This window comes from Micromys minutus (genome assembly GCF_963924665.1).
Source record: "Micromys minutus genome assembly, chromosome: 24".
NCBI lineage: Eukaryota > Metazoa > Chordata > Mammalia > Rodentia > Muridae > Micromys > Micromys minutus.
In genome coordinates, this window is record NC_137959.1 from 44,007,570 (window position 1) to 44,020,005 (window position 12,436).

Sequence of the window (12,436 nt, forward strand, 5' to 3'; positions counted from 1 at the left end):
TGGCCCTCCTGTTGTATGGCAGGGACTGCATGTTCCAGGCTCCAGGCTTGCCTTCGTCTGACATAGTTGGTTGACAGGCATTTGGATCATTACTGGTTTTGGCAGTTGTGATGTGTGAATATTTGTGTGTAAGTTTTAGCATCCATGTGAACTCCAGGCCAGGGCAGCTGGCTGCTTTGATACTGAGAAGAAAGGTGCCTGTCAATCCTTCTTTAAGGAAACCCCATTAGGATCATGCCAGTAAGAGCCAAGGAGCCTGACTGTTTCTCTTCTTTCCTTTGGGAGGTGTGTGAGCCCTGGTGCTGGTCTGGCCAGCTGCTTAGGCCTGGTATAAACAACTAAGGAACAGAATCTTGGTAATCTGGAAAGTCTTTGATTATCATAAGAACTTCCCCTTTGACTCTGACTCTGATGTGATTAGTGTGACATATAGTTCATTTGGGGAAATAGCAGATTGTGTTGAAGTGAACTCAGAAAAAGGAATCAGGCTTGGCACTTGCTTTGTTATTAGTGTCCTGAGGAAGACCAGAGACTGGTGTCAGAGTTCTAAATACTGCTTGTGTCTCTGAGTAAGGTGCTTGTTGTTGTTAGAGGCTTTGAGCACTATCACAGCCATACTAAATGCTCTGTACCCACAGTCATGCTGGCGGACAGCACCAGGACTGTCCGTTCTCCCCTATCAGGACTGGACATGTCCCAGCTTTTAAAGAAGAGGCCATAGTTCAGAGCCATCTGGCTTTCTCATGTCTTGAGAAAGGTAGGTCACGATGTCACCAGCAGTGTGAATTATCCTGCCGAGCTATTGTCAGCACAGTGGGTCTCTAAGAGTGTGTAGAGACAGATGGCATCATTACTAAGTGACTGCTGCATGTGGACTGACACCAGGGCAGTGTCTGACTTCAGAGTCATTGCCACTAGTTCCGGCAGTACTGCCCACTAGCCTGCTGGACTCAGTCACAGTCTTGCCTCCTTGCCCCAGGGTAGCTGCTTAGCAGGAAGCGTTAGGTCATCTGGCTCATGTCATAGAAGAATTATTGATATGGTGTGCTATGGAAGATATGTTTGTAGGATTTAGTCGTTTTGGCCCCCGTTTAGAGCCAAGAGTTGCAAGCAGACAGATGGTTCTTGTCTTCTTGAGTATCTATGTGCCTGAGGTCTGGAGTACCAGACTTTGAAAGACCTCGAAGTGGTTATTGCTTAAGAATTCCAAATATGGGCTTGAAAGATGGTTCAGTGGTTAAGAACACTGACTGTTCTTCCAGAGATTCTGAGTTCAAATCCCAGCAACCACATGGTGGTTCACAACCATCTGTAATGGGATCTGATACCCTCTTCTGGTGTGTCTGAAGACAGCCACAGTGTACTCATATAAATATAATAATAAATAAACCTTAAAAAAAAAGAATTCCAAATATGTAAAATTTGAAATCAGTTGGTTATACTACAAGGGAAATCCTGCTGTTTTTTAGGGTGCTAAGGATTGGACCTAGGACCTATATGTGCTCGGCAAGTATTCTACCACTGAGCTCCATCCCAGCCCTCTTTCCATTCATTGTTTTGTGACAGTGTCTTACTCAGTTGTTCAGACTGTCCTTGAATGTTGGTTGCTCTGCAGCTCAGGTAGGCCTTGACATTTCAACCTTGCTGCCTTACCCTCTGAAGGAGGGACGGCAGCCTGCCATTTTATCTTACTGTAGGCTTCACTTAGGTAAGGTTTCAGAGATGGTGGGGTAGAAGAGCATTAAACTTGTTAAACTGAGTTTTTGCCCATGTCTTCTGTGGGTGGCCGTCCTCTTGTTTCCCATTCTTGAGCACTGAGAATATGAGGAACATAGTCATTTACAGGCCAAGCTGGCTGAATACATCAAAACGGGGTCTGTTAATTAGGGATTTAGTTGGGTTTCCATTTCCACAGTGTGGGCATTTGGTAATTCGTAGGGGACGGGCTAATCCTCCATGTAAAATCCTCAACATTTAATTACAATGAGGAGGTATTGTGTTTCAGTTATCACTGGTTTGGACTGCTCCCTCTGTAGCCCGTGGTTTCTGCAAGAATATGCTTTCATTCTGCTAACCAGTCAGGACTTACTGACACCTTCCTGTGATAGATGCCTTTTAGGTCCCTGCACTGTGAAGCTGGTGGCAGCCTGGAAAAGTTCCAAGTGGAACTTGCAACTTGAGTTTTGCTTTTTTTCCTTTTTTGTGATCAACCCCTTAGCTGCCCAGCTGTCGGGAGAGGAGCGATGGCACGCGCTCGAGTTGTGCAGTAACAACAAGCGCAGAGTAGCAGAGTCCTTGGTGCTTAGTTTTCTTATGGAAGAAATCTTCGTGCATTACTGGTTCCAACCACAGCTATATAATAGAATTATTATTTAGAATAGCTTACGAAAAAAGAAAAAATGAAGCAAAAACAGTACATATATACCAAAAACTTTTTTGAAAGAAAATGTTGGAGTATACCATTTCTAAGTTGAAATTTGCAGTTTAGTTTGTGGAATAAATTTCTAAAGTTGTCCACTTCAGTGCTATAGAAGTAGCTTGGCTATCACAGTGTCCTCTAACATGTGGTGTGGCCTATCCTTGGTTCAGGGCACACACTGCCTTCTAGCCTTTCTGTTCCCCTTGCCCATATGGGACACTGGTGAGCTGCCTCCCCATCCACACACGGATGGGGATTATGTCAAAGCTTCTTGAAGCCTAGCTGCAGGTACCAAGAATGGATGTACAGGCACAGATAGGGCCCCAGATTCTGTGGGTGCTCCTGGACCCCTGGATGACTCAAGATCCATTCATGGCAGACACAAGTGCACAAGAATAAGGTGTTTTCTGGACTGTACAGAGCCTCTCATTGTTCTCTTGCTGAAAGAACTGGGCTAAATAAATGTGATCAACTCTTGGCTGGGTTTCAAAACATTCTGGGTTTTGTGTGGCAGTGTGGCCTGGAAGGCAGTGGATGCTGACTCTTGTTTCCCGTCTGGTAAGTTCCAAGGAACTTCATTCTGGTTATATTCATTTTTGGAACCACTAGTATTTCATGAAGCACCTGTCTTTTTTTTTTCTTCTAAGATTTATTTATTATATATAAGTACACTGTAGCTGTCTTTAGACACACCAGAAGAGGGCATCAGATCTCATTATAGATGGTTGTGAGCCACCATGTGGTTGCTGGGATTTAAACTCAGGACCTCTGGAAGAGCAGTCAGTGCTCTAACCACTGAGCCAATCTCTCCAGCCCGAAGCATGTGTCTTAATGTTGGTAAACTGGGTTTGCTTTCCAAATGCCAGATGGGAATTTTTCATATGGATAGAAGACACACTTAATAGTAGTCCATGATTACAAGTCTTGTCAAAAAACTTGCCTGAAGGAGGCTGAGGCTGACCCTAGGTAGCTAATCGACCTGAGCTTTGCAGTGTTGGAGTAGCTCTGAAACCTCCATGGTCACACCTGTTCTAGATTGCTGAGTGCCCTTCTGCTGGGTCATGCCATATGTCACTGGCCTCTGAGACTTCAGCAGAGCCTCAGGAATGGCTTAGGAATCCCACAGCTGTGATTGATGCTCTTGAGTAGGAACTGGAGCGTCTGGGAGGCAGGGCTATCACAGAGCTAGTGTACCAGCAAGGTGTGGAAGGTGGTAACTACTTGCTTCCTTGCTTTTCTTGCATCTGAGCTGCTATCAGGGGGAATTTCTTGTTCCATGGGCCTTAGGTTCCCAGATGCCCTGGGCCTTAGGTGTGATGGAAATGGCAGGAGAGGTGATGATTTCTATTGAGGTATCTCTGCTGCCCACACTGTTTGATGAGTTGTAGCAAAGCAAGTTTGGAACAAAGTATCGTTTTGTGCTCCATATGACTGAAAACTCTTGCTGAGCAAAGACTTGTTCAGGTCAAGGCCCTGATGCTTGGGCCCAGGAAGGAGTTGCTTCTGGATCTGCTTTCCTTCCAGAGGGAAGCTGAAACATAGACCCAGACTGGCTCTGCACTGGTGCATGCTGGGAGGCGGAGATGCTCACCTGTGAGTGTTCTCTGAGCATTTCATTTTTCTGGAACTTAAGATAGACTCTCAGAGATACTTGTATTCAGACCTCCTTTAAAGAAGAGCAGAAAGTCCACATTGCTGCTGAAAGTTTTTCATTTTAAGTTTTTAAAAGTGATGATGCTACTGAAGATTTATATGACTGGAAAAGAAAACAAGTTTACTTTGCTTGAACTGTAAAGTAAAACTAGAAGAATGTGTTGTTTAGATGGTAACACTGGATTGACATATTAGTACAATAAATTCACTCCTGAATTTACTAAAGTTGTTTTTCAGATAGGAAGTGGGTAGATGTTGTTTTGTTCTGTATAGAGATATGATTCAGTGTTACCAGTGGGAACCTGGACTCCACTGTTATACAGGTCTCTAAGGTCAGAGGGCACCAGGTTTGTGTGTTTGTGGAAGCTAATACATGGAGTGGGTCAGCATGGCTCACTGAGTGGCAGATTTTTCTCCTGCTTGTCCCCTATCACAGAGTGATCACAGCAAGCCTTGGCCGCTCTGGACTTGAGATGGTTTTCCTGCCCCAGCAGCCTTCTTCTGTTTGTTTTGTTGTTATTTGTTGAGATAGTGTCTCCTTATGTAGCCTATGCTGGTCATGGTTCTCCTGTCTCAAACCTCTTAAATTTTCGGATTTCCAGCACGTGCCAGTATAGCCAGCCCATTGCACTTTTGAATGCACACTGGATGGAGCAGTGACTTAGGAAAGAACCTGCCTCTGATGCTATTTTCTGAATTCTAAAACTCAGCAATTTCCATCCTTACCTGTAGCTAAGAGAGAGCCCACGCCCATTTCCCTCCCTGCCAGCATGCTTCCCCACAGTATTGTAACAGGGCCCTAGCAAAGGCCTCCTAGGAGAGGTGCATATGACACCAACTGGAGCATGCTTAGATGAGTTGGATTTGAAAACTGGCAGTGCTTGGTCTTGCCCACCTTTGAGATACCAGTTTTTATTCTGTTTTCTTAAGGGACTCCTGTTACTTGAGCTCATATCTTGTTTTGATGTATCCTTTACAATTAGGATGGCTTCGGCCTGCTATACCTCAGCTCTGGTGTTCCTGGCAGCCAAATGGAGGTTGGGAGCTTGGCTTAACAGCCAGGGAGCTTAGATTTGAGCTGTGTGCTGTACTGTCTGAACATGCTTCTGAGCTTTGCTAACCGAGGCCTTCCTTCTCTTTCAGAGGACTATCCCAATGGCACCTGGCTGGGTGATGAGAATAACCCTGAGATGCGGGTGCGCTGTGCCATCATCCCCTCCGACATGCTGCACATCAGCACGAACTGTCGCACAGCCGAGAAGATGGCGCTGACGCTGCTGGACTACCTGTTCCACCGTGAGGTGCAGGCCGTGTCTAACTTGTCGGGTCAGGGCAAGCACGGGAAGAAGCAGCTGGACCCCCTCACTATCTATGGCATCCGGTGTAAGTTCACACAGCTGATAACAGCCTGGCTTGGTTTCTAGGGTTATGATACCAGAGTTCATGCTGGGGCATTCAGACACAGACTCAGATGCAGGGTAGCTGTTGGCTAGGTAGCACCTCCTCCTCCAGAGGGGCTTTGCCTCTCGCTCTGGTGGTGGCTGGTGCTTCCTAATGCCACCTCCATTGGCCATCTCCTCCCTGGATATCTGTGTCTGTTTCTCTCATTTCTTTATAAGCACACATTGTATAGGAGATCTCACTACTGTAACTTCTTCTTCAGTCATATCTGCAAAGGCCCTGAGTCCCAGCCCGGTCTCATTTGGAAATCATTTTGGAAGACACTGTTCCATCAGTGACAGGGATGTGGGTTTTTCAGAGCTTTGATAATTAGATGGTGTCTCTTCCCAGGACATGAAGGGTGGTTTGGGAAGACTGCTTATTTGCTTTGGATACAGGCCATGGATAGGTGTGTGGCATTGGTCTGCCATGGCCTGCCAGGGGTCTTGGGATACCCTGAGAATGCCAGTTTGCCTAGAGAGCCATGGAAGAGTTTGGTCAGTTTAAGCTGGTGGCAAAGCAGCTTGTGAGTCGTGGAGACCAGTGGTAGACTTTCTCAGAAGGGATTAGTCACTGCTGTGGAACTGGCTTAGAATGGGGAGAGCCTGACATGCTTTCCTTGGGAAACTTTGCTGTGCACAGGCCTGTTCCGAGCACCCCTAGTCCAGCGCCCCTGCCATTCCCCTAGGGGGCTGTGACGTTTTTCTGGGGGAACTGTGGTTGTGTCAGCTCTGTGACATGAAAGATGAGTTCTTGGCAGGTAGTTTTTTGCTTGGTTCTCTCCTTGAACTTGAGATTATTTTAGCGGTGATTGTTTCTTCCTTTCTTTGTGACTGATGAAGCCCTGTGCCACCCACGGAGGAGCAGCTCTGTTCCCTCCAGTCTGTTGCCTTTCCCACAGTTCCCAGCAGGCTTCTGTGTATGCTCATTCAGTGAGAGCTTGGAGGCTGCCTTTACCACATCCCAGTCAGCAGTGGAGTTCTGGCGGGTAGAAAGGCATTAGCAATGGTGGCAGATGCTTTCTGGCTTGAAGAGCTCCACAGCTTGAAGAGCAGCCGTGCCTTGATTTTAGCCTTCTATGAATTAAATGTTCCACTCCTTGGGCAGCTGGTGACCCACAGGCCAGCAACTGGAGGCTTTTTTTCTTCTGAGGGCTTAGGTTTTGAGCCTTGATTCTACTGCATGACCTGCTGAGCAGCAGAGGAGGGTGCGATATCAGGCCTTGTCTTGTGTGTCCTCATCTGTGAAGGAGACACATAGCAGGATAGCCAGAAGCTACACCGTGAGGCTGCTTCTCCTGTTCCTTGGTTTCACCTCAGAAGAGGCACAAGGGCAATGATGTTCTTATTCTATGAGGGTTCAAATGTGTACCAGACGAGGTAGTTGGTCAGTAGTGGGTTCTGTGGTGACTGTGACTGGAAATCAGGTAACCAGCCTGGGACCTAGTGAGTCTTTGTCCACACCTAAAGCCACTCGGAGCACATGTAGCTGCTCACTGGTTTATTGAATGATCACTCTGTCTATTTTAGGTGACGTGAAAGCCACAACCAGAGTTGCCAGCTCACTCCCAGATTTCCCTTCCTGAGGGAAGGTGAAAAGTACTGCTGGGCTCTGTGTGGTGCTCTCAGCAGGTCAGCCTCCTTCCAGGTCACAGGCCTGCTGTCATTGTTTCCTGAGAATATGCAAACAGAAAACTCACAGACATCTCCTAATGTCCGATACTTAATATAGCAGTTAAAGGCTTCGTCTCCACTACGTCTCATGTCTGCTATGGATAAAAGTAGCTGTAGAACTTGGGTAGTAACTTACCTCTCAGTAGATGATTCAAACTTGGTAGCCAAAGCAGGAAGTTCTCCAACTTGGACTTTTGATTATTGTAGTTTGAGTTTTTTTCATGTATTTTCTTGTCAATCAGTGAAGTTGTATAAGCTGGCTATAGAGGTCCCTGTGTTGAAGAGAAAGTCTTGTGATGTCATTTACTACCATCCTTCCTGCTGCCATTGTGGCTATAGCAGACAAGACCATGGGCTGGAAACAGGGTCCAATGGTTAAGAGCACTTACTCCTCTTCTAGCAGACCTGAGTTTGATTCCCAGCTCTCACAGCAGTGGCTCACAACTGTCTGTAGCTCCAGCTTTAGGAGATCCAGTGACTATTGACCTCTTTTGTTTGCACACACACACACACACACACACACACACACACACACACACACGATCTAATAAATACAATTTTTAATTAGTAAACTTAAGGAGTAGCAATACAAAAAGTAAGTTCTAAAAAGAAAAAAGGGAGGAACATGACATAAGCTAGTGAGATGGGCCAGGCTTGAAGTAGGTTGTCAGCTGTATCTGTCACCTATTCAGTGGCCTTTTCTGTATGCTGTTCTGTGGTGGTGCTCCTGGCATGCTCTGTACTCCTAAGGATTAGCAGTTTGGGGTCCAGTGGTGCTCTGCTATGTGCTGTGTGCTCCTGATGCATCCTCCAGGGCTGGGGTGTTGGTAGTATCCTTCCCTGGGGTCCCAAGCAACTCTGGGAAATTTTTTCTATGCTAAGAACTTGTGTTTTAGCAGACATCCTGGTAAGAATGCAGGAGAAAACATCTGACAAGGCGCATTGGCCAGATATCTTCAGGTTACTGTTACTCACTGAATGCTAGCCAGTGTTTATTAAGTGCCAAGGCCTTCCTGTTCCTGACAGGCACAGAGAGCAAAACCAAGTTCCCTGCATTTGATAAGGCAGGAAAGGTATAAACTGTGTGAGACTCCTGTACATTCAAGGTGTCCTAGAAAGCAAGTGTGCTGCTTCGAGGGGAGTTTTGGATGAAGAAGGGAGACAGTCCTGTTAGCTGTCTGGACTGAGGTGGTCTGGGCCAAACAGGAGCAGAGAGTAACGGACTACAGCTCTTGGCGAGACCTGCGTGAGCATAGTTGGAAGTCTTTTTGGTTCCCTAGGCAATCAGGATGGTGTGTGTTGTCTTGTGAGTTTAGGGCAAGAGAAGTTACAGGTTGGGGAGTCTGGAACCTGTGAGAAATGGAGTCCCCTTAATGCTGGAGTGAAGCCAGTTATTTAAAGGTTAAATAGACAGGAGAGTGATAGTATCTGCATCTGATCCTGCCGACCCTAGTGGCCTGAGTGACGACGGTCTTCCCTGATGACATGACATTTCTGGAAGACAAGTCAACCCTTCGGGAGTAGTCCAGCGGCTCAGCTAGGTCTCTTAGCAGCACTTAGCGGCTGTGTTCGGTGCTCTCAGCAGTGGGGCTCAGGACAAGGCCTGTGTATGACAACTCTTATCTGGGACGTGTTCTTTCAGGTCACCTCTTCTATAAATTTGGAATCTCAGAATCTGATTGGTATCGCATCAAGCAGAGCATCGACTCCAAGTGCCGTACAGCCTGGCGGCGGAAGCAGCGAGGCCAGAGCCTGGCGGTCAAGAGCTTCTCTCGGAGGACACCATCCTCATCCTCATACAGTGCCTCAGGTAGGCTCAGGAGAACGATGTCCCGAAGCCTTGTCATCAGTCCTGGCCCCACTCAGTGTGAATGGCCCTGTGGGAACTCCCTAGGCAGTGGCAAGAGCACAAGGCCTGCTTATTTTCTGCTGCAGGCTCAGCAGGGACACTTGGTGCAGGACCTCTCTTGTATTGCCTGGTTACTTATCTTCTGAGAGTCTTGCTGTTTTAACAGTAGCTACTGTTTCTTGCAGAATGGCTGTGGGTGAGAGGTGGAGGGCCTACATTGTGCTCTTTAGTCTTAGTTCGAGCTTGTAGACGCAGGCTTGTCCTTAAGATCTGAGAGACATTCCCTTAGCTTGACCTGTTGGCCTGTCCCCTCCCTCCACTCTAGTGTAGGGCTTGTGCTTAGGGGCTTGGGCAATCTTGGCTCTGGTATTTCGCCACTGAGCTAAATTCTCAATCCTGAAATTGTCTTCTAAACTCTTTTTCATAGCTTTCTTGACAGTAGCAATTGCTCCTGAAAGCTGAGTCCTGGGTCAGCTCAGGACCAAGGGCAGCAGTAGGCAGGGGGCTGGCAAGGCTCCCTCTTAGTGTAGGTTTTTGTCCAGGGACTCTGTTTTGGAAGCTGCAAAGCTAGTCACCTGGAGCCCCCCTTGACCATCTTCCAGAAAGAGCTCTTCCTCCTTTGTTTTAGTGGTTATCAGATACTTAGCTCTAGCCCTTGCCAAGGTTCTAAGGTGGCAGCTGTGTGGGCCACACCCAGTGTTCCCTGTAGGGCAGTGTTTCTGCAGATGGCATGCAGAACTCGGAGTTGGACTTTTTTCCTGGGGACCCACGAAAGCCTTTAGGTATGAGAGGAATGAGGGGTATATGGCTGTTGAATGGGGCAAGCACGACTTGTGACTGACCTAAGATGTGTTCTTAAGTGCTGTCAACCGTGCTGGTTGTGGTTTGCTCCTTCCTTACCTGAGCAGCAAATCTTCATGGTGGCGGTTTTCCTCAGTGCCGTTTGTCTCACTCTGGCTTCCATGTTACTGTCCATGAGTGCTGCATTCATGTAATAAATAAAAGGTTAAAGAGTGGGCAGATTCTGCTTTTATCAGGGTGTAACAGCCAGCACTGGAGTGAGCCTTCTTGCTGTGAAAGTGCTGTGCAGACAAGTGGATACCTAGGTCTGTGCATTAGATCCCCTGGAACTGGACTTGTGGGTGCTTGGGAACTGAACCCAGGTCTTTTGAAGGAGCATCAGTGCTCTTAACTGCTAAAGCCATCTCTTCAGCCCCATAAATCCAGAACTTGATGACACCCTGAGAAGATCATACTGGGCCACAAATTTCAGCATTGTAATAGGAAGACAGCAAAATCCAGACACCTAACCCGGAACATTCAGAAGGTCTATACCAAGAAACATAAAAATAACCAAATCAGACAACAAATAAAACCTAAATCCAACCAGCCAACCAACCTACCCACCTACCGTAGTAGCTAAGGATACCCGGTCTGAACACCCATGCCACTACAATGTTACTAAAGTTATGTTCAGAGGAGCAGGAGTCTAGTAGCAGGGAAGGAAATAGTTATTCCAAAAACTGCCAACAGAATTAGAGATGAAACATGAGGGAACAGTTGCCAGGCACCTGAATTTCAATCAGGCTGAAGGTGGTTGTTTGTTTCATCAAAAGGAATTAGTCAAGTAGAGTTTATTGGACAGGGCCTTGGTGAGCCAGGTCTCACCCAAGTGTGACATAGTAAGGAGATATGGCCTGTGTTACTAGTATAAGACGAGCACAGTGCGAATGGAAAGAGCTAGCGCTCTGCTGCTTTACATGCTGAAAACATCTGTTCAGATGCACAGACAGCATTTACCTGCAGGCTCCACTGCTGCATACACATGCTGAGTCTGGCATCTGTGCAGTTGAACAGTGCACTGTGTACCTTTTATTACATGGTCACCTTTCAGACCCATGGTCACAGGGTGGTGTTTGGAGGCCATTGAGAAGGCTGTCCCAGGACAGCCTCTGGTGACAGTGGAGCTTGAGTGAAGGGTAAGACGCAAGACTGTACAGGGTTTGTCAGTGTTCAGAAGGACCTGAGGAGTGGCAGTGTTGGTAAGGTGGACTGCCTTCAGAGGTGACTGTGCCAAGGGATTGGCAGAGAAGAAGCAGGCCAGCCATATCACAAGAGCCATTAGACCATTTCCTACAGATAGATTGCTTATGGACACATGCATCTGGGTCTGAAGATGCCTAGGTTGTTAGTGCTGGAGTGCTTCTGCGGAGTCATGGTCAGTTCATATTCTAATTGAGGTAGTGTGGAGTGGCCTGCAGCTCCACATTTCTAGCCAGCACCCAACTAGCACCCACTTTGCTGGCCTAAACCTGTTCTTAAATCAGTGGGGCTTCCTGGTCTTTAAGCCAGAGGCTGCTTTGCAGAGGAGATGGAGCTGTCTGGGCCTGCGGCTCCCACTCCAGTTGCTGTCAGGCTTGTTTACTCATGGGTGTGCAGCTCTTCTACTTGTTTGTGTTTCTTTCTGTTGCTTGGCAGTAACTTAGTATAATGATATTTATATTTTGTGTTTTAATTTTCAGTCTTCTTTATTAGTAGCTAGTTGTACTTTTTATTTCTTTTGCTGCATTGTTTATAAACGTCGATTTCTCTAAGATGCTGTGAATGCTGGCCTCTTGTGTGGGTGGCCACTGTGCAGTCTGTTAAGTGCTTCTATAAAGAATTTAATAGAATTGGGCGAGTCCCTGGGGGTGGCACGCTTGAGAAGCCCTGGCAGCTGGCAGTCCCCCCCCCCCCAATGACTTTTGGGGAGTGGACAAATGCTGTAGTATGTGCACTGGTGTAACCTAGGCATTATTCACAGGGGGCACTGCTGGTCCTTTTCTTCCTGACCTGTCGCCTTTATCCTCCTGGTAGCAGACACTGTTAAGAGAACAGTGTTGACCCACTGTGTGGTCTTGTATGAAGTAGAACCTTTGGCTAGGAGGGTGTTGCTGAAGGGTGTAGGGCTCCAGAACATGAGGCATGATTACTGCAGTCCTCTACTGTGGCTCTGGGTGTGTTTGTCTAGGACTAGCTCAGAGCTGCCCAGTTCTAGTTTCCAAGATGTGATGCTGAGGCAGGTGGGCACTTGGCTTCAGAAAAGGACCTGGGCTTAGGGATGTCCTTGCCACTCAGCATCCATGGGTATAGTGAAAGTGCACTGATTTGTAAACTGATGAGGAGACATTCTGTGGTCTGTCCTAACAGGCCACATTCTTGACAGACATCTGGTTAAGTGGCATGGGTGGTTTGGCCAAGGGACTTCTGGGATCTTTGTCATTGTTCTAGCTGCATCTGTTGTTGCCGTAGCAACATTATTGCTATTCTGGCATTCAAGGCTATTTGGTGATGGTAAAATGTAATTAAGCCAGGGTTCTGTTAATTTGGAATTGGTATTGATTCCAGCTGGGTCGCCTTAGT

At 47.1% G+C, this 12,436-nt stretch overlaps 1 protein-coding gene across 5 annotated transcripts in view; it reads left to right on the forward strand.

The window, feature by feature from the left end:
• The window catches only part of BANP (BTG3 associated nuclear protein), a 69,353-nt gene that overhangs the window by 34,637 nt on the left and 22,280 nt on the right, over positions 1-12,436 (forward strand). For all 5 annotated transcript variants that reach the window (XM_080937288.1, XM_080937291.1, XM_080937290.1 and 2 more), the window contains 2 exons: positions 5,216-5,455; positions 8,828-8,995. In XM_080937288.1, coding sequence (XP_080793414.1) covers positions 5,216-5,455; positions 8,828-8,995 — 408 coding nt within the window. The remainder of the gene's footprint in view (positions 1-5,215; positions 5,456-8,827; positions 8,996-12,436) is intronic.